This window comes from Pangasianodon hypophthalmus, chromosome 21 (genome assembly GCF_027358585.1).
Source record: "Pangasianodon hypophthalmus isolate fPanHyp1 chromosome 21, fPanHyp1.pri, whole genome shotgun sequence".
NCBI lineage: Eukaryota > Metazoa > Chordata > Actinopteri > Siluriformes > Pangasiidae > Pangasianodon > Pangasianodon hypophthalmus.
This window is the reverse complement of record NC_069730.1, coordinates 6,952,094-6,978,727: the sequence shown is the minus strand read 5'-3', so window position 1 is coordinate 6,978,727 and position 26,634 is coordinate 6,952,094. Positions and strand designations below refer to the sequence as shown.

The 26,634-nt window shown below is 38.9% G+C and overlaps 2 protein-coding genes across 4 annotated transcripts; both read left to right on the top strand.

Annotated features, from left to right (window-relative positions):
* The first annotated feature begins 142 nt into the window (after nt 1-142).
* Nucleotides 143-16,500, top strand: phkg1a (phosphorylase kinase, gamma 1a (muscle)). Of its 2 annotated transcripts, none has more exons than XM_034314664.2 (10): nt 143-1,140; nt 2,818-2,930; nt 3,799-3,977; nt 5,941-5,995; nt 6,132-6,197; nt 7,598-7,761; nt 10,432-10,522; nt 10,802-10,955; nt 11,791-11,916; nt 13,455-16,500. In XM_034314664.2, the coding sequence occupies exons 2-10, from the start codon at nt 2,848-2,850 to the stop codon at nt 13,719-13,721; spliced, it is 1,185 nt and encodes a 394-aa protein (XP_034170555.1). In that variant the 5' UTR covers nt 143-1,140; nt 2,818-2,847; the 3' UTR covers nt 13,722-16,500. The 2 variants fall into 2 exon arrangements, with proteins under 2 accessions (XP_034170555.1, XP_026797249.1); XM_026941448.3 differs by having other exon boundaries at nt 143-1,145.
* Nucleotides 16,501-16,669: 169 nt separating this feature from the next.
* On the top strand, nt 16,670-26,610 carry psph (phosphoserine phosphatase). Of its 2 annotated transcripts, none has more exons than XM_026941280.3 (6): nt 16,670-16,803; nt 19,314-19,476; nt 22,454-22,588; nt 22,745-22,890; nt 25,732-25,880; nt 26,114-26,610. In XM_026941280.3, exons 1-6 carry the CDS (start codon nt 16,776-16,778, stop codon nt 26,222-26,224), a joined length of 732 nt encoding a protein of 243 aa, XP_026797081.3. In that variant the 5' UTR covers nt 16,670-16,775; the 3' UTR covers nt 26,225-26,610. The 2 variants fall into 2 exon arrangements, with proteins under 2 accessions (XP_026797081.3, XP_026797084.1); XM_026941283.3 differs by lacking the exon at nt 16,670-16,803 and adding an exon at nt 18,667-18,827.
* Nucleotides 26,611-26,634: the final 24 nt, after the last annotated feature.

Sequence of the window (26,634 nt, the reverse complement as noted above, 5' to 3'; positions counted from 1 at the left end):
CCACTCAGTAGCCGTCTTTCTACAGACTTCTGATGAACATCGACTGACGACATCCACAGGACATCTTTACAAGGCAGCATCGTTACAGGAATCTTTTCAATGCAGAATGAAGAAGGTGATAGCTATTCTGGTCAACCTGTATTATACTGCTTGAAGACAGCATGTCACTTGTGTACTAAATGATTTATAAGTTTGGATATAACAGAGACGGTCATTTCTTCTAGGTCATTCTTAGTCAGTGGTTTTGCAAGTCATTGTCTGTCTTGCCCTAATTCTCTTCCTCTTTCTCTCTGAGACACAGACTTCCGGGTCTTCTTACAGTACCATATTTGCATTTCTAATTCATTGCAATTAAGTTTTATTTATAATTAAAGACCCACACTTTAAAGAACCAGACTTGTTGCATGAAGTCAGTAACTTGAGCATGCAATGATAATGATACTGATACTGAAATGTCATTGAGCATGCAATGAGCATACAAGGATACTGACATGTCACTGAGCATGCAATGAGCATACAAGGATTCTGACATGTCACTGAGCATGCAATGAGCATACAAGGATTCTGACATGTCACTGAGCATGCAATGAGCATACAAGGATTCTGACATGTCACTGAGCATGCAATGAGCATACAAGGATACTGACATGTCACTGAGCATGCAATGAGCATACAAGGATACTGACATGTCACTGAGCATGCAATGAGCATACAAGGATACTGACATGTCATTGAGCATGCAATGAGCATACAAGGATACTGACATGTGATTAGGAAGTGCAAATGAAAAAGTCACTTATTGTTCAATAAAATGAATGAACTAGCAGATTTGTTATCAAAGACCTGACACAGGGGTACTTCTCAATCAGTCAATGTGAGGTGTAGGGCACTGTGTGTGTGTGTGTGTGTGTGTGTGTGTGTGTGTGTGTGTGCGCGCGCGTGTGCAGGCTATATAAGCGGCTCGGACCGTTTTATTTTTGGAGTGTGACATTCTCGCTGCCCTTTAGCGTGCTGCAGTTTGTGCTCGCGCCCGCGTGCACCGGAACATAGTGTTGTTGCATCATGGACTGATTCGGACGTCTTAGAAAAGCAAGAAATCGGACCTACACTTGAGCTAAAACAGCAGAGAATACTGATGCGGTAAGGTATGGGATTTGTTTTTGCCAGCTTTGTCGTGACTGCGCACTGTTATGTCAGCCATTGCGTAAATCGCCGGTTCAGCGGCGTAGCGCGCGCTGCAGAATAGCGCCTGCAACCTGCACACCATTTTGGGGCTCAATAATAAACATAATAGTAAACATAACTGCAATCCAGACTCCATACAAAACTCCGATATTATATTATGTAATAGTGCGTTTGCTAAATGAATCATCTATACAGGAGAATTTTTGTCCTTTTAGGGTTTTCTTAGCTGTTACAATTGTTCCTTTGGAGACTGGGTATTACAGGAATAAACAGTATGTCAAAACTGTGACAGCTGAGAATGTCATCATGACCCATAAGTGCATGGCACTGTCTGTAGTTTCATATACCACTTACTACTATGTTGCTGTTATAGTTGCTCTTTAGCTATAGTGGGCTACAAAGGCTACCTATGGTCAGTCCAGTTTTATTTGTAAAGCACTGTTAACAATAGACATTGTCGGAAAGCAGCTTTCCAGAAAATCTGGCTGATATAGATGTCTAGACTATTAGAGGCAAACCTAGATAGATTATGTGGAGGCCCCAGGCAAAATAAATGCATGGGGCCCTTCTGACAGATTTTTGTTGTCATTATGTCTTCATGTTACCCAGAGATATAATTATAGCTACAATGTACATTTAAAAGTAGTCAAAACACACATCTAACCGAACATAAAGTGTTTACAGCTTCATGGTGAAATCAATCCCCAGTGAGGAAACAAAATCTCCATTTTCAACTATTTACAGTACATTGATGGGGTGGCGCAGGAGCATAAACGAGTCTTCAAACGAGATAGTGCCCCGCCCCACAAAGGGGGCTGCTGAGACGTTGCTGTGCATTATTTTAAGATGAAAATGTCTGATTATTTAAATGATCAGCTCTCGTCAATTGCCTGCCTTGCCTGCCCTGTTGCTATGCCTCTGTCCCCAGTGAGCAAACCAGAGGTGACGGTGGCAAGGAAAAGCTCATGAGGAAGAAACCTTGTGAGGAACCGTACACATACCATACACATCTTCTAGGTGGCACTGATTAGTGCAATTATAAATCATTACTCTTCTGCAGCCCTGGAGGACTAGTGGTTAGGCCTCGGTGCTCTCACCGGCACAGCCCGGGTTTGATTCCCGGCCAGGGAACCAACCCCAGCCACTAGGGTTGCCCATGACAGTGCGCTCCCAGTGGCGGTCCCAAGCCAGAATAAAATTGGGGAGGGTTGTGTCAGGAAGGGCATCTGGCGTAAAAACTGTGCCAAATCAAATATGTGGACCAATGATCTGCTGTAGTGACTCCTAACAGGAGCAGTCGAAAGAGGAACAACAACTCTTCTACAGCTTTATACCGTTTAGCCAAACAGTACTGAGTGTATTGAAAGGATGTTCAGTATGAGTATAATGTGAATGAGCCCTGGGATGAGCACAGGACAGTCTTTAAGATAACAGCAGCAGCAGTAAGTAGTGTACACTTTCAGACCAAGCCATTGAAAAAGAACTGATTCAGTTGCACCACCAAGACACTCAGTCATTGTTAATCACAAGCTGGCCAAACTGGTAGACCATCTAAGAAATTAATAATTTCCATAATTGCTACAATAACACTGAAGTGTTGTCTGTATATTGCTGTTGTCTGCTCTCACTAAGGTTGCTTGGATAATCTGTGAAACCATCATCATGACCAAAGACGACGAGATCCCAGACTGGGTGGGAGCTCAGGAGTTCTACGAAAAATATGATCCCAAGGAGATCCTCGGAAGGTAGCAGTGATGGTTTTTAATCTACACAAGTCCACAAATGTAGATTTTTATTGCGGCATATTTGTATATATTACCTGTAAATATAAGCTGCCAGTGCTTGGAACACTCGAGCATTTTTCGTGAACACAATGAAATCTGATGTGTTCATATTTCCTATCTCATGTCTTATTGCCATGAGGGCTTTTTTATGTAATACTGTAATTTCACTTGTGAATGTATAAAAAGACAGCACTGCTGATCATCATTGCCAAATGACTGGTCAGTTCCAAACCATATATGAGTACTCTCATACCTCCAGGAGGGGCGTAGCGTGGTGTGGACAGGTTAGACCCAGTGACTTTATTGGGGTGGCAATCCAGGGTGAGGAAAAATACTAATCCACATCAGTATAAAATGCTATGTGTTTACCTGAAAAACTTTGTTATTAGAAACAAATTTAAAGGAAAGCTTTTATGTATTGACTTATGTTGCATTTTGTTTCAGTCTTCAGTGTTCTTGTTACCTTTTTATTCATTGCAAAATTAAAAATGCTAAATTTCAGACATTTGCTTGGCCCATTTTTTGGCCAAGAGTGGGCCAAGCAAATGCATGAAATTTAGTATTTTTAATTTAGCAATGAATGAAAAGGTAGCATGTAAAAAGTAAAAGGCAAAAAGTGCATGTTTTTTTAAACTATTTATTTCACCTAGAAGTTTTCACATTCTCATACCTTATACTTTTGTAACCGTAAAAGTATACTAACTTCAGAAATCATTTTAACCAGTGAATATGTAAGTATGTAAGATGTTTGCCTGTTTTTATACATGCCCTGGGATTTCATTGTGGGCAAGATGTTCTACATTTTCTGAATTTCTAATTTCTTGTACAGGGGAGTTAGCAGCGTGGTCCGACGCTGTGTAAATAAACGCACGTCTCAGGAATACGCAGTCAAAATCATCGACATAACACCATCAGATAAAATGACACCTCAGGAAATTGAGGAGATCAGGGAAGCCACGGTGAAAGAGATCGAGATCCTGAGGAAAGTGTGTGGGCAAAAGAACATAAGTAAGAATTCACTCTTTTCATACCAGATAGCAGACAACCAAATCCAAGAACAATCACGACATGCATTCTTTCATTTACAGCTGAGAGCAAAACTTTGCACATCTTTAGGACAAAATCAAGATACAGATATTGTTCCTTCATTATCACAAATAAAAAAAAAAGGTCAAAAGTTTTTGGCCTCTGTTTTAAATGTGATTAATGTGAAACCACATTTGGCCTGATAGCTCCTTGCATATCTCCTTTGGATATTTTGTACATACACTGTAAAATAGAGATACATTTTCCCTTTTCTGATTAAAAAAAAACATGCAGGATGCAACCCTTTGCTATCAATTATGTCATTGTATGCTTCTGAATAGATGCCTTGTTCTCTATAACATTCATAAGCTGCAACATATTATAAGTATCTTCAAGTCTACAGCATAGAAACATGGAAAAATAGAACTTGCTAGATCCTGGTCTAGGGTCAGACCATATCATGTAAACGAACGTAAAAGATCCATGCCTTCCCAGTTCCTAAAATGTTCCACAGTTTGCGCTATTGTCCAGAGATTGCGAGTTTGTATCCCGATTATGCCACAGCCATTTGTGGCTGGGAGCCAAGGGAGCCAAATAGGCTGTGCTCTCTGGGTGGGAGGAGCGTACTCTCTCTCCCCTGTCAATCACAGTGACTCTAGCCAATCATGGGAGTCTGTGAGCTCATGAAGTGAGCCATGTGATGCAGCATGAACAGCAGTTCTAAAAGTTTTGGTTGGCTGGCTTTATGTGTCTCGGAGCCTTCACCTTCCTCGGGTCGTAGCTGTATGGAGAAAAATGGGGCAAAAAATCTTAATGGGCATGCTGCTATAGGAAAATAATCAGCGATTTGGGGTGATGGGATGCGACACAAAGTGGAGTGTTTTATTCCTCTTATACCACAGCAAATTCACAAGGATTACAATTTACTTTGATGAACTTCTGCTATTACTAGTGCCGCCAAAGAGAACTAGACACAAACATTAACACAGCCTGAGGCAAAGTGAGGCAAAATTTTGCCTGGCCTAAGCTGGGAACCAGGAACATAGCAGAAGCCTGCATCAGAAGCAAAAGTGGCCCTTCTTCCACTTATGGTCTTCTTCCTATGTGCAGCTCCCCTAGCTGGTGACCAGTAAAATGTGTTCCTCTGTAACTGGAGAGAGAGAAACCTATACTCACTGCATGAGGAGACTGCAGCATTCACTTCCATAGCATAGATATAAACTAGTCAAACTCGATGCCAACATTGTCGACAGGGATGTCTCCACCAACAAGTCTATTCCTTCCTGTTAGTAATTTGTGTGCCAGAAATATCCTGCAAACATGAAGAAATCTATTGAAGAAAATATATTTCAGACATTTGACCTTGCTGTGACCTTGACCCTGGATCAAATCCATGATCTAATCAGTTCATCTCTTAATTCTATATAAATCCTACAAACATTCAACCACTTATTCATTGAGATGTCTCGCTAATGAGAATCTTGGGCAGACGCACAGACAGACACATGGATGGACAGATGGAAAAAAAATCATAGCTAGCCAAAAAATGAAACTTGATTCCTGAACATGACCATGTATGTAACATCTCTGTATGACAAACAGGAAGGAAGCGATGAAGAAAAACTATTTTAGACATTTGACCTTACTGTGACCTTGATCCTGTTTGGATCAATTCCAAAATCTAATCAGTTCATCTGCTAGTCACACTGATAATTCCAAATAAATCCTACAAACATTCAACGAGTTTTTGAACGAAAAAACACAATGCCTCCACCACTCCGAAAAGGTTTTTAGTATTATACCACTAGGCAAGTATAAAGGTCTTTTTTGTACAGCTTAAACATTGCTTATATGACTAATATTTATGATACTGTATAAATCTGTACTTTAATATACTGTTTCATATCATAAACCTGTATATATACACTATAATTTCTCTTTATAGTTCAGCTGAAGGACTGCTATGAGACAAAAGCCTTCTTTTTCTTGGTCTTTGACTTGTGAGTACATTACAACTGTGACACTACTCAATAGGCATTATCTCTAAACACCTTCACTGTATATACAGTAAAATGTCCCTGTGCACTGTAGAAGAACATAAAAATGTGATATTTCTTCTTACTTTCTTACTAACAGGATGAAAAAAGGAGAGTTGTTCGATTATCTCACTGAGAAAGTTACCCTGAGCGAGAAAGAGACAAGGTTGGCCATGTTTATTAGTTCAAATCCATCTGCATGACTAGTGGCACAGTATGACAGTTTTATTTATTCATTTTGTAGATGTGTTTATCCAAAGCCAGTAGACAGTTGAGCATAATTCAGTCTGAGCACAGAGCTGTTAAAGGAGTCAGCAGTGGTACAGAGCAAGAACAAGTGAATATAAACACAACTAAACACACACAGGCCCTGATTTACCTAGATCCCAAATAAAGAGTACTTGCACATTTACAGTCTTTGCGAAATAGGAGTTCTATGTAGAACCCTAAACAGAGTGTTTCTGTTTCAGGCAGGGGTTCCAAGTAGAACCTGTTTAGGAAACTAAGAAACCTTTAACAATCCAAAGAACCATTTTATCTAAGAGTTTAGGTAGTGGGCAGCTTGTGGCTGATTTACAAAGAATGGAAAAATAATGTCAAATCCAAAGGAGGTGGAAGAAAAACGTCTGAATGAGGTTTTTAAGTGTGCCAGTTTTGGCAAATTTGGATCTATAAGAGACTTCCTGAGTTAAACTGTGAATAAATTATTTAAATATAATATGAACATACAATTATGAGCGGGGAAGAGGTTTTCAGAGATAGGTAGTTTTGCTCATTTGAAACACAATCCTTGGTTTTTATACACATCAACCTTTATTACATCATGGCCAGAGAGTGGCACAACTAGGTAGTAGTACTCAGCAGTGCTACATTCACTAATTACTCATCATTCGAATCTTTTGAATCTTATTGCAAATTGAAGATCAGCTTGCAATAGTGTCATAACATGTACAGTCAGGTCCATAAATATTTGGACCTTGACAAAGTTGTTGTTATTTTAGCTGTCTACTCCGGTATATTGGAGTTAAAATTAAATAATGAATATTATTTAGCACATTTGACATTTCTCTGGACCTTTTCTGAAAGGAAAATGTCTATTTGCCACTATTTCCCAAAAACCTGGCACAGGATCTAAGCCTTGTGCTGGAGTACCGTATGAGTCTATGCAAGATGCCAAACTTGAATGGGTTTCCACAAAACATCTGCCTTTTTGATAGCAATCACCTCAGCAAAACCAGCTGGAACATTGCATGCTCTGGTGATAAACTCAGCTTGAACGTGTTGGTCAAAGCCAGATGACTTTGGGGTGACCTTGTGGGTATTGTGACACACCACTCTATGGAGAGCGTGTCCAGATCATAGTTATATGATAATCATAGTTACATAGGATTAGTTATGTGTGGGTTGCTCCAGGAGATTTGTCCTGGTACTACCTGGGTGTCAAGGTGCACTTTCTCCAGGTTCTGCAAGGTTACTGTTGTGTTCCAAACATCTTTCCAGTTAGTCCTAAGTGTGCTGGTTCCTTTGGCATACTGTACATAACATATAACACTGTACTATTTTCAGAAAGATTATGCGTGCATTGCTAGAAGTGGTCAGCTTCCTTCACTCCCAGAACATAGTTCACAGAGACCTGAAGCCTGAGAACATCCTCCTGGATGACAACATGAACATCAAACTGACCGATTTTGGCTTCGCCGTCCAGATTGCGCCGCAGCAGAAACTCAATGGTAAGTCTTTTATGTTTATCCCTTGTAATCTGATTTTGTTATTTTATTAACCTTAGTCACATGCCTTTCATGCCACGATTTCCTAGGAAATTTTAGAAACGTGAAAACAATTTGAATGCAGACAGAAGCTCTTCTGTACTTTCTTACATTTTTGTGGTTCAGACTACATTTCTGTGCACCAAGATAATTCATGCAAGTAACATAGTTGATTGGACGGTTGTTAATTCAAATCCCAACACTGCCAAGCTTCCACTATGAAGTCCTTGAGCAAGATCCTTAACTTTCAACTGCACAAGTCACTTTGGATGAAAGCTTCATTAAGATGAGGAAATATTATTTGGTAATAGTATTGTCACTACTCTGCCATACAAAGGCAAAATGCAGTAACTATGCTAGAAATGGGCAAAATGCGGAGGGGTATATTTTATATCATATTTTTCCAAAATAGAGCAAGATCATATATTTTAACCTTGTGCACACTTTTAAGGATCTATATTTCCCTTGCTGGTCACTAGTCGTACACTTGCTATGCAAAGGCTGATTTATATATAATTGCAGTTTTCTATGACAAGAAACAGTATTTTTCATTCAATCAACTCTTCCTATGTATACACGTCATACAACTGTTAGCTCCAGTCTACTAATTGGTCAAGCGGCAATTCCAAGAGTGCTGATATTTAATATAACAACACCGGTACATTCACTGTTTGTATCACTCCGGTTGTCTGTGTTCGCTAAATAAAATTGCAATTCCAGCAATAGTTTGTTACATTGAAAGCGTTACTACACAGCGGCAACTCTCTGTCTAGCTAAAAAATATTTGGTCATTTTGTGTCTGAAATGTCAGTTACTCTATATAAACTATATTAGTTTCTTGTTTATAGAACAGTTATATAAAAGCAATCTCACAGTCTCAATTGTGCTGTTGTCCTGGATATGGCCGAATCGTATTGTATATAAATTGAATTGTATATAAAAGTTGGCACCTCTGGCCAAATTACATATTTTGCTGATTTTTTAAGTGAAAAGAAGTAAACACAACCTCTGCAGCAACCTGTTTTAAAAATTTACATTTTTCTGTGAATATTAATGCATAGTTACTTTATATTGGAGAAATTTACAATAAATAAATAAATAAATAAAATAGTAATTGTGGCATATGCAAACATTTGGACACCTTACTAAGTCAGTACTTAGTAACACCCCACTGGCAGATATCAAAGCTTACAACTGCTTTTTCTAGCCAGCTAGGAGTCTTTCTATTCTTGTTTTAGGAATTTTCAACCACTACTCCTTGCAGAATGCTTCTAGTTCTGAGATATTCTTGATTAAAATCTACCTGCGTATTTCCAATGATGTTCAAGTCAGCTTCAGTTTGCTTTCCTTGAAACAGTTCATGGTGGATTTATGGTGTTATGGTTTGGATCCTGCTGTAGAAGCCAATTCAGTCTCTTTTCAGCTTCAAGTTTCTTGCCTGACTGTGTCACATTTGCTTCGAGGAATTTGCTGATATTTCCTAGAATCCATTCTTCCATCCACCTGTGCAATGTTTCCTGTGTCACGGGCTGTCACACAACCCCAACCATAATAGATCCATCCCCCTACTTTATAGTTTGCAAGGTGTTTTTTTTTTTATCAAAAGCTACTCCAATCATGTCTACCAACAATTCATCAGTCCACAGTGCTTGTTTACAAAATGCCTCTGGCTTATCTACATATTGCTTTGTGATAAGGATGCAGGTAAGTCATCCTTCTGATGACTCTTCTATGCAGATCATGTTTGTTCATGCAATGTTACACAATGGAATGGTGCACAACCACTCCTGTGTCAGCTAAACCTCCCCACAGGTCCTTAGTGAGATATGCAGGTTTTGCTTTGCCTCTTTTGGTCAGCATACTGAAAGTTTTCTTGGTCTTATAGATCTTACCTCGACTTCCACAGTTCTCCTTAACTGCCATTTCTTAACATTTTTGACAGTGAAAATTGCTTGAAGTGCTTTGATATCTTTTTTTAGCCTTGCCCTGCTTTGCAGGCATCAATTAGCTTAGTTTTCAGACCCTCAGTCAACTGCTTAGAGGAGCCCATGGTTGTTAGCACAAGGCTTGAAAACCAAGAGAATTTATTACACTCTGGAATTGTTATTCCTAATGACCATTTCTGACATGCCCAGTGAGTCCTAATGAGTCAATTAAGGCCTAATGAGTTAATTAAGTTCTGAAACTGGAATTGTGTCCAAACCTTTGCACATGACACAATTACTATTTTTTCAATTTTTAAGTTCATTAAATATAAAATAACTGCATTAATATTTGCAGAATTTTTTTTTTTTGCTGCAGCAGTTGTATATACTTTTTTTAAATAAAAAGTTTAATAAAAGATTAAAAAAAATCATTTAAAATGTTCGTATGTTTAAATGCACAGTTAGATGCACTATATTAACTGTTTAAATATAAGCATATAAATTTAACAAAAACAACAGTAATAATAATAACAATAATATTAATAATAATAATATTTTTATTCAATATAAATGTTCATTTAATTGTTATTTAATATTGATGATTATTTTGTAATAAGATGAATATTTTCTTTTAATAAGTTTTAGGACCAGTGTATGTCAGCTACTCAGTTATTTATACTAAATTTATTATTATTCAATTAAACCGCAGAGGTATGTGGAACACCGGGTTATTTGGCTCCAGAAATCATTGAATGCTCCATGGATCCTCATCATCCAGGCTATGGCACTGCAGTGGATATGTAAGTTAAGAAAATAGTACTTCTACCTTGTTTTAACACACTACTGAACATTTTTACAAAGCCCAAAGAATATTTTAGCTACTATTTATTCATTTGAAAGTCATCTTTTCAAAATGTGCCTTTGTAAACAGAAATTATGATATTGGGTACTACAGGTGTCATATGAACCCTTTTTTTTCAACTGTTCCATACCTAATTTTAAGTGATTTTGATCTTGGACTATTGCGCCACTGGGAGATAAGAAGCTCACTAATCTAAAATGACCTGTTGTTGCCACAGCTGGAGTGCTGGCGTGATCATGTACACACTGCTGGCCGGATCTCCTCCGTTTTGGCACAGGAAACAGATGCTGATGCTGCGCATGATCCTGGCAGGAAACTTCCAGTTCACATCGCCAGAGTGGGACGATCGCTCAGACACTGTCAAAGATCTGGTATGCAATAAAGGAGAATGGGACGATACACACACATAGGTACTCATAGGTTTTGTGCCATGAATTTTTTTAAATGAAATATACTAAATATGCAATTGGAACAGGGAGTAAAACACAATGACAGGTATTGTGCTATAGCACGACATTTATTAGATTATTTTCCAATAACGGCAACATCCCGAACTGTTTTTTCGCTCTTATACCACAACAGTTTGCCAACAATTACAATCCTTTACTTATTAATGAATGACACATCATGTCATTTTTATCTGTTTTTTGTTACATTTATTGTTGTGAAAAGCCTGTGACACAAATTAGTTCCTGTTATCGCTTACTTTATAGCTGTCTTAAGTAAGCATAAACAGTCATTACCTCACCAGCCTCTCTTTTTTTCCTTCTTGTGAAGGTAATAAGACAAAAAATGCACCTTGTCATATTACAGAGAAACCGCAAAACACAAAGCCTTCTAGCCTGAAGACTCTCTTGTGGTGGAAAATGTACTGACAGTTACAATGCACTGACAATGGAGACTCCTTCTATAAACGATAAATAAATGTTTCCTAACAGAAAAGCTCACTATGACATCTTCCTTTGTTAAATAATACTTTTAAAATAATAAACAACATTTTTTTAAAAATTTGTTTATTATTAGGCCTGGATTATGGAGATTGTCTGCCATACAAGTGTGCATGAATGGCATGAATAGAAATGATAACATTAATGACATGAATATAAACTTAGCATTTGATTTGCAGTCAGCACTACTGTTAGAGCTGTTATTAATTACACTGAAAATTAAACAAAACATAAAAATATTTAGCATTTTTGTTTTCAGATCTCCAAAATGTTGGTTGTGAATCCAGAGCAGCGATACACAGCCATCGATGCCTTAAATCACCAATTCTTTCAGCAGTATGTGGTCGAGGAGGTGCGATATTTCAGTCCGTACAGGAAGTTTAAAGTGAGTAACTGATTGTAACTTGTGACTGATTGCTCAGGATATTTCAACATGGTATTCAAAAGTATTAGCAGAGAATAAATGAGAAATAAGAAAATGTCTTATTGTGAAGATACAGAAAACAATGCAAAAAACAAAAAACAAAAAACGCACATGTATAGACAAACAAATACTTTGAGGGTTCTTTGGATAGTTTAGTATAGTATAGTTTGGATAGGTGGGATAGTTTCTTGGTGTCCTAAAAGGATTCCACTTGGAACCTTCTCTAATAGGGAAACACTCAGTTGTTGGGGTCTACACAGAACCTTTAAGGGTTCTTTAATCTTTAAGAATCTTTAACAATTTATTAAATTACTTATTTTATTATATAATATATAATTTTACCAGGAATTGGTGGACAAAGTACATTAGAATATGCATATATAATTAACGTAAATATGTGTGGATAATGGATATTTGTCAAAATATTAATTAGAAGTGAAAATAGCTAGTCAAAATTATATGAGTAAAAGTTACAAAATGTCCACATTTACATGTTCAAGTAAAAAGTAAATTATTTTAACTGAAATTAGGAAGTAAGATCATTTTCCCCAAAATGTTCTCACACCTTCCCAAAATTGTAACAACTGGCATGAACAGTTACACTATACGGCCAAACGTATATGAACACCTGATCATCACACTCATATGTGCTTTATGAAAATCCCATTCCAGATTTATTTCTTTGTTTATCTTTGATGTTATAATAAGCTCCACTCTTCTGGGAAGGGTTTCCACTAGATTTTGGAGTGTGGCTGTGGGGATTTGTGCTCATTCAGCCGCAAGAGCATTAGTGCAGTCAGGCACTGATGTTGGGCGAGGAGACCTCGAGTGCAGTCGGCGTTCCAGATCACCCCAAAGGTGTTCAGTGGGGTTGAGGTTATGGCCCTGTGCAGATCACCCAAGTTCTTTGACTCCAACCTTGGCAAATCATGTCTTCATGGAACTCGCTTTGGGCACAGGGGCATTGTCATGCTGGAACTGGTTTGGGCCTCTTAGTTCCAGTGAAGGGAAATTGTAATGTTACAGCATACAAAGACATTCTATACAATAGTGTGCTTTCAACTTTGTGGTTGGAACAGCTTTGGGAAGAACCACATATGGGTATGTCCACAAACTTTTGGCCATATAGTGTATGAAGGATACGGTTAGGGTATCTTTTTTACAACTTCATTTATATGAAATCTAATAAAATCCAACCGTCCTTCATTGGAGTGTGTACAAATTTTCAGGTTTGAAGAGAAAGTGATTCAACTAGGCGATCCTTTCATATATGATTGGTTGTGAGCCATACGATTTACGTTAATAAGTTAAGGTTAATATCCACAGAAACCCGGTAGATTTATGATTTTAGAGATTTGTACTGTAAGTACTATAAATGTCCAAATGAAAATGTAAGAATTTAAAAGGATAGGTTTTTGGAGTATTGCATTTTAATTTCTATTTATATCAGATATAAAAGTATATAATGAAGTACAATTGTTTTCCACTTCTGCTCCCAGGTCATCTGTTTGACCGTCCTTGCTTCAGTGCGCATTTACTGCAACTATCGTCGTGCAAAACCCGTCACCAAGGATGTGATCAAGAGTGACCCCTATGCAGTGAAACCAATTCGCAAACTCATCGATGCCTGTGCATTCAAGATCTACGGACACTGGGTGAAGAAAGGCCAGACGCAGAACAGAGCGGCCTTATTCGAGAACAGTCCAAAGGCCTTTTTACTCTCTATAGCAGCCGAGGCTGAAAATTCATCATTGCGTACGTGGTAGACGAAAACGAGACAGCTGAAATGAAGGAAACTGGAAAATAAGAAAGTGGCTTGATCGAGAATGTTGCAAATCCTTTTTTCTGGAATGTGTTGCTATGTTAAATTCAGGAAACTGACTTTTTTTTGCAATGGTAAATGTGCAAATATTGTTTAGTTATAATTTATTTGAAAGTAAGTAGAGCAACTCTGAGTTGTATTGTAAAAGAAATACGCTCTAAATTAATTCATTTCGTTTGACATTATGGATACTGAAATATTTGTATATCTCCAGGGGTTCAGCAATAGATGTATGTTAACACCTCATTAATAAGCTTTCACTTACCCCACATACAGTGGGGCAAAAAAGTATTTAGTCAGCCACCAATTGTGCAAGTTCTCCCACTTAAAAAGATGAGAGAGGCCTGTAATTTTCATCATAGGTACACTTCAACTATGAGAGACAGGATTTTTAATGAATTAACTGGTAAATTCCTCGGTAAAATAAGTATTTGGTCACCTACAAACAAGCAAGATTTCTGGCTCTCACAGACCTGTAACTTCTTTAAGAGGCTCCTCTGTCCTCCACTTGTTACCTGTTTTAATGGCACCTGTTTGAACTCGTTATCAGTATAAAAGACACCTGTCCACAACCTCAAACAGTCACACTCCAAACTCCACTATGGCCAAGACCAAAGAGCTGTCAAAGGACACCAGAAACAAAATTGTAGACCTGCACCAGGCTGGGAAGACTGAATCTGCAATAGGTAAGCAGCTTGGTGTGAAGAAATCAACTGTGGGAGCAATTATTAGAAAATGTAAGACATACAAGACCACTGATAATCTCCACGCAAGATCTCACCCCGTGGGGTCAAAATGATCACAAGAACGGTGAGCAAAAATCCCAGAACCACACGGGGGGACCTAGTGAATGACCTGCAGAGAGCTGGGACCAAAGTAACAAAGGCTACCATCAGTAACACACTACACCGCCAGGGACTCAAATCCTGCAGTGCCAGACGTGTCCCCCTGCTTAAGCCAGTACATGTCCAGGCCCATCTGAAGTTTGCTAGAGAGCATTTGGATGATCCAGAAAAGGATTGGGAGAATGTCATATGGTCAGATGAAACCAAAATAGAACTTTTTGGTAAAAACTCAACTTGTCATGTTTGGAGGAGAAAGAATGCTGAGTTGCATCCAAAGAACACCATACCTACTGTGAAGCATGGGGGTGGAAACATCATGCTTTGGGGCTGTTTTTCTGCAAAGGGACCAGGACGACTGATCTGTGTAAAGGAAAGAATGAATGGGACCATGTATCGTGAGATTTTGAGTGAAAACCTCCTTCCATCAGCAAGGGCATTGAAGATGAAACGTGGCTGGGTCTTTCAGCATGACAATGATCCCAAACACACCGCCCGGGCAACGAAGGAGTGGCTTCGTAAGAAGCATTTCAAGGTCCTGGAGTGGCCTAGCCAGTCTCCAGATCTCAACCCCATAGAAAATCTTTGGAGGGAGTTGAAAGTCCGTGTTGCCCAGCGACAGCCCCAAAACATCACTGCTGTAGTGGAGATCTGCATGGAGGAATGGGCCAAAATACCAGCAACAGTGTGTGAAAACCTTGTGAAGACTTACAGAAAACGTTTGACCTCTGTCATTGCCAACAAAGGGTATATAACAAAGTATTGAGATGAACTTTTGTTATTGACCAAATACTTATTTTCCACCATAATTTGTAAATAAATTCTTTAAAAAACAGACAGTGTGATTTCCTGGATTCTTTCCCCCCATTCTGTCTCTCATAGTTGAAGTGTACCTATGATGAAAATTACAGGCCTCTCTCATCTTTTTAAGTGGGAGAACTTGCACAATTGGTGGCTGACTAAATACTTTTTTGCCCCACTGTATGTACAGTGTAGCCAGAAATGTGTTTTATATATATACTTGTAAAACTATTTAACTTGTTAGATGTAAAGCAAAATTTAAGCAGCATTAATGAAAGAGATATGGCTTCTAAGGGGTTATTATGGCTTCAAAGGGGCTGTTTTGCCCCTCTTAACTGCCACGGAGGCTGAGAATCACCCGAATACCTTCTTGTATGCATGCAGGTGAATATAGATATATGTATGAGTAATTCCAGCATGTCACAGCACAGGGGTTGGCATTTCTCTGGAGGCTTTTCTGAAAGGGACAACGAATGTCTACCACAATTCCCCAAGAGCCCGGTGTGGGATCCAACCATTGTGCTGGAGTACCTTACGAGTCTACACAAGATGCCAAACTGGATGGGTTTCCACAAAAAAAACCCTGCCTTTTTGAGTGGGAACACTGCATGATCTGGTGATGAACTCAGCTTGAAACTGGGGTGACCTTGTGGCTAATGTGTACATGTCACTCTACAGGGAGTGTCTCCTAATCACGGGCATTATTTCAATGCATGCTGCTGCTACCTGGACATCACCATGCACTTTTCTACCATGTTAACATTGTCTCTCAGTGGTCCAATTTTTGTTACTCCTAAATTCTGAAAGTGTGTCAGTTCCTCATGACATTGTGGCACACATTATCCAGGTGATTCTCACTGATTCTCCCTGGCAGTTAGGACATTTAACATATACCTCTAAAACACTTAAAACATATTCTACATCCTTATTGGCATTATTACAATAACAGATTATATCTTTGGCATTCAAGGGACAATTAACTTTCACAGGATATCTGAAGTAATGTGATCAGACCAAAATTGATCAGAAATTTTCAGCTGAAAACTAAACGAATAAACGTTTTCTCAGCAAATCACAAAAGGCGCAAGAATTTTTAATGTTCATACTATATATCTGAATGCATATCTTTATACGCAATTACAGTTCTCACCACTGAGTGAGGTTATGCTATAGAACTGAATGTAGTGGTATGTGATTGGATGCGATGGCTCCTGTCGCCTGTCTGTCAGCAGAAAGTCCCGCCCTGAACCTTTAAGACCGCCCATTTACTCCCTCCCGCAAACAAACTCCTTTGTATAGCGGTGCTTAAAAGTTAACAGTGCAGTGAAGACGTCTATTCAACTGGATATTAAAAGATGAATTTGCGAGTCTATCCCATCCGAGGTATGTCACATGCATACAAACGACTTAATTCAACGCGTTTGTTTAAAACTGTGGACGATAAAGATTTGGAAGTATTTACCAGCGGGTTGTAGTAAAGTCCCCGCCTTACTTAAGCCACGCCCCCTATGGATGTCGGGGGAGGAAAAAAAAAAACCCAAAACGATGCGTTCACGCCATGTCGGAATTACCTTAATTACCGTAATTACTAGATGACAACCCGGAAGTCCTACTCGGAGCTGTTCATGTCCTCAGACTCGGAATTATGCGTTTGTATACGCCAAAGTTAATGCGTGTGAGATGTTGCAAAATACATAATTACAACATTAAATCACATTTTTATGCTATTGCTAAATACTGAAGAATACAGAAAGCGCATCATTTAACAATAACATGTTGTTTATTAATAACGCAGGCGTTGGTAATGTGTTGTTACAAACATAAACAACAATAATAAATTAATAATAACAGTAATAGCAGTATGAAAAATTAAACAATATTTTTTATATAAAATTATGATTGCATCAATTATACCACAATATAACAAGTAACAGTCTGTACTAGCTACATTAAACCGTATTGTATATCTTTCGTTTATTCTCAGATTAATCTTGCATTATTAAGACATTAATAATTAATATAATTAATAATAGTCAATTATATGAATTATTACGCAAATATTACGAACTACATTTTACTGCTGAAGCCGCCGCCATTTTGAGTGTTTCCGTGTGACGTTCAGCGGTCACGTGGTACAAGCCAGAAAATTCCTAGTTTATGAGCTGTAATTACGGTAATAGCGACATGGCGTGAACGCACCCAAAGACCGACATCTGTTTAGGTCTAGGATGGAGGCAGCTTCAGCACTGTCTAAAATTCACGGCTTGTTAACGGGCCACACAGCTGCTACCAAGAACAAATCCGAAGTCAAATGAGCAGGGAAACATTTATGATGCTGTCTTCCCCTTTCTGAAGTAGTAATTACGAGCATGTCGTGTTCACATGTTTTGTTGTCGTGAAACATGAAACATGGAGGACGCCAGGTTCATTCATACATATTTCTTTTTTCCTTTCTTTTTTATATATATATATATATATATATATATATATATATATATATATATATACACAGTTAGCTAGCTCGCTGGCGATAATGGCATTTTAGTCAAATACAAGCAATTTTCACGGTGTAAAAATGTACAACATGCACAGAATAGTTGCTGATACAGTACATAAATTAATATGACCAAAACGGCAAGCGCTAACAATTAGCTGCATTTAGAAAAATTAACAAAACCTGTTATTCAGTACAGAAATTGTACTCTCCTCCGCCATGTTGAAAGTTTAGAACTTCTCCCATTACGACTTGAGGTGTCATTCATGTGCAACTTCCTAGTGGGAAGCTCGTATTGACGACCATTCCAATACCACGTGAAGGCAGCATTATTGTGACTGCGCCCAGCTACTGCGACACGTCAACGCGTCCGCCATATTGGAAAGGAAAGAGTTGCTCGTAAGCCATTGCGAGTCAATTGAGAGTGTTTAACTAACATGGTAACTGATAAACTCGCGTTAATATACATATTATATTAAATATATATTAATATATTATTTAATATACTATATTTAAAAAAAACACCACAAATCTCCTGACAATGCAAACAAAGCTATGACCGGTAATACAACCGGCTTCTTCCAGGAATTATGGGAAACTTTATACGTCAGGAAAAATGTGGCTTGACGACCGGTCATGACAACCTAAAGAAACGTCATGAACGCCGACAGACTGACCAATCATTGTGACCTGACCGTGATTTGATTGGCTTGCGCACCTGGAGGTCGCCGCAGAAAGGGCGGAGCTTTTGGGCCAGAGCTCCTCCCCCCCGGCTGAGTGTGGAAAAGCCCTGCGTTAGCGACAGTGGCGGTTGCCTCTCTGCCGTCGGTACCAGCGCAGGCACCGGGCTTTTCCCACGCAGTGTACGATATCTCCTAATTAATATTCCGACGTGTATAAACGGAGTGTAAAGGTAAGGAATACACACCTAAAACTTTCTACACAGATAAATATATAGTCCTTTGGCAATTATTTTGGGCGTGTTGCAGGTTTTATTTGCATTGTGTGCCAAATTGCCGGTTAGCTAACATGTCAGAGGCCGCCTGTTTGAGGGTGATGCAATAATCTGATCCACGGCGAACTGCTTCAGTGTGAGGCAGATTTGAGTTTATGCATCATTATTCATCATGATTCATCAAGGAAGGATGAGATGCACTTGTGAGACTCTTGATTGCATTAAATCTGTGCAGCTGCACCGGTTTGCATTGTGGTTGGCAATTTGTATCTACCTCACGTGCAAAAGAAATCTGTCCAGTTCTCTTCATGTTTACGAGTTAGTATGCAAAACTAGTCATTCCAACCAACACCTAATCAATGCGTTCAGGTCATGCTATCAGCTCGTGCGATAAAAAAACCCAAAACAAACATGTTTTTCTGTGCTTTTTCTGTGCTTTGTAAGCGTTTTGCAGGACTTGGTGCATGATGACAACGCTCGCGCAGACCAAGGAGACGTTCCGCCTGGCTGAGGCGGTGTGCTTTGATGTGGACAGCACTGTGATCCGGGAGGAAGGCATCGATGAGCTCGCCAAGTTCTGCGGGGTTGGAGATGCTGTCACTGAAATGTGAGTGTCTTCTGCACACAAAACCTAACCAGGAGAAAAGCAGAGCATAGTAGCTGGGGTGGCAATGAGGGGGGCAGGCAAGGGCAGGCAAGGGCCACTTGTGCTGTGCTTTTAGGGGGCAGGCTTTAACCTTGCCCCCTAACCTAAAAAAAAAAAAGGTAACCTTAACCTAAAAAAAGCTGACACGTATGTGACACATATGTCATTATGTATCAGATTTTTTGACATATAATGAAAGGAAATAGTGATTCTGGACTGTCAGGCTCCAAAAGGGGCCAAAAAAAAAAAACCCCTCAAATAAAACCACAAGTAATCAGTATAAAGCCTGAGTCATATTGATTACTTTTATTGTGATATTTTGATAAGATATTTTCTCCTTTTTGGAGCATGACAGACCAGAGCCACTATTTACTTTAATTATATAGCAAATAAATCCTGCGTTTGTTTATTTATTTATTTATTTATTTATTTTAACATTCACCCTTTGTGTTCCACAGAAGACAGAAAATCATAGGAGTTGCACAACAGGGTTGTTCGTTTTTGGTCAGCGAAGTTTCATTTTTGGTCAAGTTATTTCTCTAAGTCTAAATTCTGGACTTGCTAACGTCTGATCCGTGGACGGTTTATAAACAATGAATAAAGTATAACGTAAGCTGTCTGCAAAAGTCAACCACTGGTAGAACATATGGATAGGCTAATTTGTCAGATCACCTGTCAAAGTTCAGCTCCAGTGAATTTCATGAAGCATTATCTTAAGCTGTATTATTTCTTAACATTTATCGACGACTGTGACATCAGCTCATCAATAAGCAGAGTTTACTTCATTTCATACACATCTACCTAACCCTAGTGAGAGAACCCAGAAAATCAGACTTCGTAAGTGTATAGTTTTAGAGCCTAGGTAGTGGTGGGTTGTTTATAGGCTATAAATGAGAAACCAGAGAAAAAAGAGGAGATCTTGTATAATTTTTTTAATCACATGATGCTGGTGAAAAACTACAAAGATAAATCATTTACTTGTCTTAATACATAACTTTTTGCAACACTGCTGCACATCTAGTCCTGGGTTCCAAACACATTAAGGCTGTTTTTTTTTTTTTTTTTTTTTTTTTTGCTTTGCTTTCCATAATAAGAATTATGAAAAACAGAGCTTTAAAATTTTAATTTTTGTCCAAGTCAAGCTTTTTCAATTCCCACAACTCATTCATTAAATTGGGGACATAAGTAAATACATTGTGCAAAATGTCTGTATTGGACTGTCAGATTAATTAAACATGCATTACCACTGTATACAATCAAATAACTTTTATTAGCCCAACAAAGCTTAGTGTTCGCAACGCATCTTTCTGCATGTCAGGGTTAAATTTAAAATGAAAGTGGAGCCAGTTACATTGCTTCAACAGGCTTTTACTTTTACTTAAAAAAAATGCAGTGTATAGATGTGAGTGACAACACAGTCTTTGTTATAGAACTGTCAAAGACTTTCTGGCATTTGAGTTTTTTTGAGTGCACAAACACAGAAGGCTTTATAAAGTCGTGATCAGCTCCTGGGAATTAATAGACTCTCCCATTTTGTCTGTTAAGTATTTGACCTTTGAAAATGACCAAACCACACAGCACTGTATAGCTTCTCGTGGCAGGTAAATAACATGTCTTTCTGTCATATCGCCGCTCACCACTGCTTACGTAATGGCATACAGCGTCCAGTGACACCTGTGGTGTCTGAACCCTGGGCTGTGACAACAGGTTAAAAAGTGCAGCTTGAGTTGCCCATTAAAAGTAATCATACATGCCTGTGTAGCACACTGGCTCTAAGGTTTAAGTAGCTTCCTAAGATTTAAATAGGTTTGGTGCAAAATATTTATTTTGATCGCCACACCTGATGACAGGTAGTTAATAAGGAATTAATAATGGAATTATATTAAAGTATAAAATTCCATGATTGGAACATGATACCAAATTAGCTTCTGTATCCAAAAAATAACTACTTGGAAAGTGTAAATTCTGTGTATCTTATTGGTATTTAATTTGATGATATTAAGGATATCAAGTTCAGGCAGAATCTAAAATGCTTCCTCCAGTGCGTTCAGTGCACAGGCTCGCCATCAAGGTTCAAACAGGAAACTCTGGATTCATAACCAGTGGAAGCTCTTCTGAAAGAAAAAAAAAAAAAAAACAACAGGCTGCTTTTAGGGTAGTACTGACCTTCCCTAACCAGCTTCTTCCATAATAGAAAACAGCTGGCAAGGTCTGAGTGACTTGCACCCTCTACAGGATAAAATATAAACCTCTAAAAAGGTTTATTTGAAGTAAATGCACTTATGCTACTAATGCTTATACTTCCACTGTAATCTTCATGTACGTGAGATTAATGCTACTAAATTCGTATATGACGGTTACAATTAACTATTATTTAGTTAATTAATTAGGTTAACTGTTAGTCATGTTAGTCATGACTTAATTGTTAATTAATTGTTAGTTCCACAAATGTGCACCTTGACACACATCATCATACCTGGATTTATGCATAGGCAAACTAGGTAGCTGCAAAAAAGTTCAAACAGGCTCAAATTCCTGAGTAGTTTGCTATGAACAGTTAAGAGCAAGTGGCAATAGGATAACAGAAAGTACTGGCCTACCACAGAACTAGAGAATATATATATAATTTTTTTCCACTATTTTTGTTATCTGCTAATGTGTAATCTAACTCAGTATTTTGCTGGTTTTGTCATTTAGAAGTGAGAATTTGTATGCCTTTGTACTTTATGTAATTGTATTGTGTTTTGTGTATGTGTGTGTTTTAATATAGTGGATTTGGGTAACATTTAGTGTAGTACAGAAAAGGACCATTTCAAACAAATGTCAAACAAAAGTGTATGTATGTATGTCTGCATGCATGTATGTATGTAATGTTTAATCTTCAGACCACTGAGTCAGACATACGAGTGGCTGTTGATCAGATAATCTTTGTTCCCAGGACTCGCAAGGCCATGGGAGGATCAGTAACATTCAAAACAGCTCTGACAGAGCGCCTATCTATTATCAAGTGTTCACGGGAGCAAGTTAACAAACTGATAACGGACCACCCTCCTCAGCTGACTCCAGGTATTAAGTAAGTTGGTGCTGATTCAGTTTCCTAACATGGCCACTTAGGTGGACAAATATGGTGCCGTCTGCCTCAAGGACTTCGAACGAAACATTTTTCAACCTGAATAACTGACCGGTTTTATCTGAGGACGCTGAAGTGTTGTAAATGTTGCATGCACAGGGAACTCGTGGAGAGACTACATCAGCGCAGTGTGAAGGTCTTCCTCATTTCTGGAGGGTTTCGCTGCATTGTGGAGCATGTAGCCACTCAGCTTGGCATTCCTCTTGACCATGTCTATGCCAACCGCTTGAAATTTTACTTCAATGGTAAGAAAAGCACAGCTCTTTCAGACACACAGTCATTAACATATGCTAAATTGCCAGTTTGTAGGTGTATAATTACTGACTGTAGTCCTCCTGACATCTTCATGTCAGTTTTGGGTTGAGAAAATATCCAGTCAACAGCAGTTTTGTGGTCAGAAACCAACACTGATGAAAAAGAAGAGGTTGATTAACACAATGTCCAAGGAAAAAGATGAGCTATTATCTCTGTATAAACTGTACACCTCCAAGTTGGACCAACAATGTAGGTGTGTCTAGTAAAACAAACAGTCAGTACAGTATTTAAAAACCTCAACAACGCTGATGTGCCTGACACACTCATACCACACTACCATGTCAGTGTCACTGTGGTGCAGAGACTGGTCCACCACCCAGTGCACATTTTATCTGATCAGTACTAGTCCTATGGTGGTCCCTTTCAGCTGATGAACAGGGTAGAGAGGGGCTGACAAATCTTGCATAACAGTATTTATAAACCAGTAATTATATACAGTAAGTTTACCTGACAAAATGGATAAATACAATAAACTGGCAACTGCATATACCTGGACATATGCTGATATATTAAATATTGTCCTATGGTAAGCTTTTTGCCAAGGAGCAGTGATCCTTCTGACTTGAGAAAAACATCAGCACAAGGAAAAATCTATAAGCACAATTTGATAAACACCTGAAGTGATGTATTATATGGTATTTGCAATAAATATCATTGCCACACAGTCATCTGTGGGGCAGTTGTGGCCTAATGGATAGAGAGTCGGACTTGCAACCCAAAGGTGAACCTGAAGTGAACCTGGGTTCGAGTTTCGGGTCCGGCAGGGATTGTAGGTGGGGGAAGTGAATGACCAGCGCTCTCTCCCACCCTCAATACCACGACTGAGGTGAGACCCTTGAGCAAGGCACCGAACCCCCAACTGCTCCCTGGGCGCGGCAGCAACAAAAGGCTGCCCACTGCTCCGGGTGTGTGTTCACGGTGTGTGTGTGTTCACTACTGTGTGTGCGCGCACTTGGATGAGTTTAAATGCAGAGCACAAATTCTGAGTATGGGTCACCATACTTGGCCACAAGTCACTTCAGTTCACTTCCCTGCAACCTTCTTGCTGACTTCCCACAGATTGGCGCTGGTTCTAAATGACCGTGTTGACTAGCAGTTATCCGGTGTTTATAGAACCACAGTTGTATATGCAGTTAACATTCTGTTTCACCCCTCGTAATTGCTAGGGGTGAAAATCATTTGTATGAAGTATGCCACAATGTTGTGAGGATCCAACCCACTATAGGATTGACTAGCAAGGTTTTCAGAGATATCGTCTACATGTACTCCACTGGGATGGTGAGTTATCCTTGTAGAACCTGGAGAGGGTGTACAGTGGTGCCCAGGTTGCAGTAGCGCAGGCTTCCTGGAGTGAGGCACCTTTAAATAATGCGCATGAGGAGATGTTACCAGTAGAGTGGCATGGAGACCATGGTGATCATCCAATGGACCAGTCTCCAATGGACCATTGTTTAGACAGGGGAGATTCCCTTTTCTTAGCAGATGGACATTTGATCTGATGGTTGAAAAGCCACCGTCTGGTCCAGTTGTAAATCGATTGGGTGACAAAATTGTTTCATATAATCTTGGGCAGAAACCCAGGATTAACCACAAGGTCATTCATCTGGCATGCAAAGTGAACTTATTGCCAAGGCATTCAGTTCTCCTACTCTTTTTCCTGAGGTGATCACTAGCAAAAAGGCAGTCTTTAGAGAAAGCAATTTCAGTTAAGTATCGTGCAAGGACTCGTAAAGAGAGGTTCATTGGGGAGCATGGTGGACAGAGGTAGCTTGCTTCCTCCAAGTGATAAGATTATGATCCCCAGCAAGATGAAGCTATCACATACCCCCATAGTCTAGAAGGGGGGTATCTGCTGACTAGTAGTCCCTGCATGGAGTCACCATTTGCAGAATAGTTTCCATGTGAGAGCACACAAGGCCCATGTACCAGTGGCTCATGTTCCTGGTCAAGTCTCTTCTTCTATTTGGGACAACTGTTTTGATTGGGGAGGAACCTGCTACATTGGCAGAATCAGCAGGACTGGTTGAAATGTGTACAGTAGATGGTGAGGCCAGTCATTGGCCAATGTGTTCTGTCCCAGCTGAATGTGTGTCTCCACCAGGGAGAAACACACTCAACAATGAATCAATTTGTTATTCGTGAAGAGGTCCACTGGTGCCTTGCCAAACCTTTCCCAGATCTGGGACACCACTGAAGACCCTCCTGGGGTTATGCACTGCCACGATAGTGTGTCTGCCACACCATTGTTCCATTCTAGTAGACTAACCGTGGGAGGGGAGGAGCTTTTTCTTGCAAAGTAGAGAGCACTATTTGACTTTGTACCACCCCGGTGATTGATGTATTTGATCGTGCATTGAGTGGTGAGGGTAATGTCCAAGCATGAACAGGGAAGGAGAATCATTACCAGAATCATTACTGTTGTCAATATACCTGATCACCCCATCCAAGCTACATGGGAAGTACTAGACGTTTGTGTATCAGGTGTCACAGATTTTAATAGTAACCTTCTATTTGGCCATTTTTATGTTAGGATAGTAATAGTATATATAAAAAAAACACTTTTAATAACTACTATGACCACTGTTTCCTGTTATATAAATGCTTCAAGCTCTTTCATATCCTCTGAATAGTTTTTGGTTCCTCTTAGTTGTTAATTCATGCCCTGATTCTTCCAGCTTTATTTGTCCTGACTTGGCCTAACTCATGCACCGTACCTGGTATTGAATTACCTCCAACTCATTTATTTAAAATGTTTTTTTTTTTTTTTTTAGGAGAGTATGCAGGGTTTGATGAGACTCAGCCCACAGCAGAATCGGGAGGCAAAGGCAAAGTGATAAGTCTGCTAAAGGAGAAGTATGGTTTCAAAAAAATAGTTATGATTGGAGATGGTGCCACTGACCTAGAAGCTTGCCCTCCTGCTGTAAGTGCACATCATATCTTTTCAAGGTCTTGGAATTACAAGCTTCTAGCTTTTTTTTTTGTGGCAAAATTAGCTAAAATTATAAATGGCATTTACAAGCTACTGAATGTGTGTGTGTGTAAATAAGAGTGAAGAAATGTGACTTGTATTCCACAAAAAATATTTTTAATGTATTTGCAGAGATTATGTTCATCATATGGGTGAGTGACTGTGTATTGCTGTAATATTTTCAGAGTGCCTTCATTGGATTCGGTGGCAACGTGGTGCGGCAGCAAGTAAAAGAGAAGTCTTCTTGGTACGTGACAAGTTTCGGAGAGCTGCTAAAAGAGCTTGAGAAGATTTAGTGTTTTTGCGTACTATAGTCTCACCATTACCTGCTTTGTGTGCCTTTGTGCTGACTTTACAAATTGCACAGTTTTACTTACTTGCACAGACTTCTAATTGTAATATTTGGATTTTAACATTCCATCCTATGAAGCTTTTTAATACACTACAGTGTTTACATGGTGTAGCAGGCATGTGTTAAAATGCTAATCTAGTGAAAAACTGATCAAAGCTGTGATGTAGTTTTAATTTCTTATAGCATTTTTATGATGGTGATGCTTTAGTAGATCTTAAAATTATTGTAACGTATTTTTTTACAATAATATATGCAATATGTGTATCTCTAAAGGAGACTTTTTCATTTTGGTACTTACCATAGAGATATTAAAATATATTCTAAGGTACACTGTAATTGTGTCTTTGAGATTTG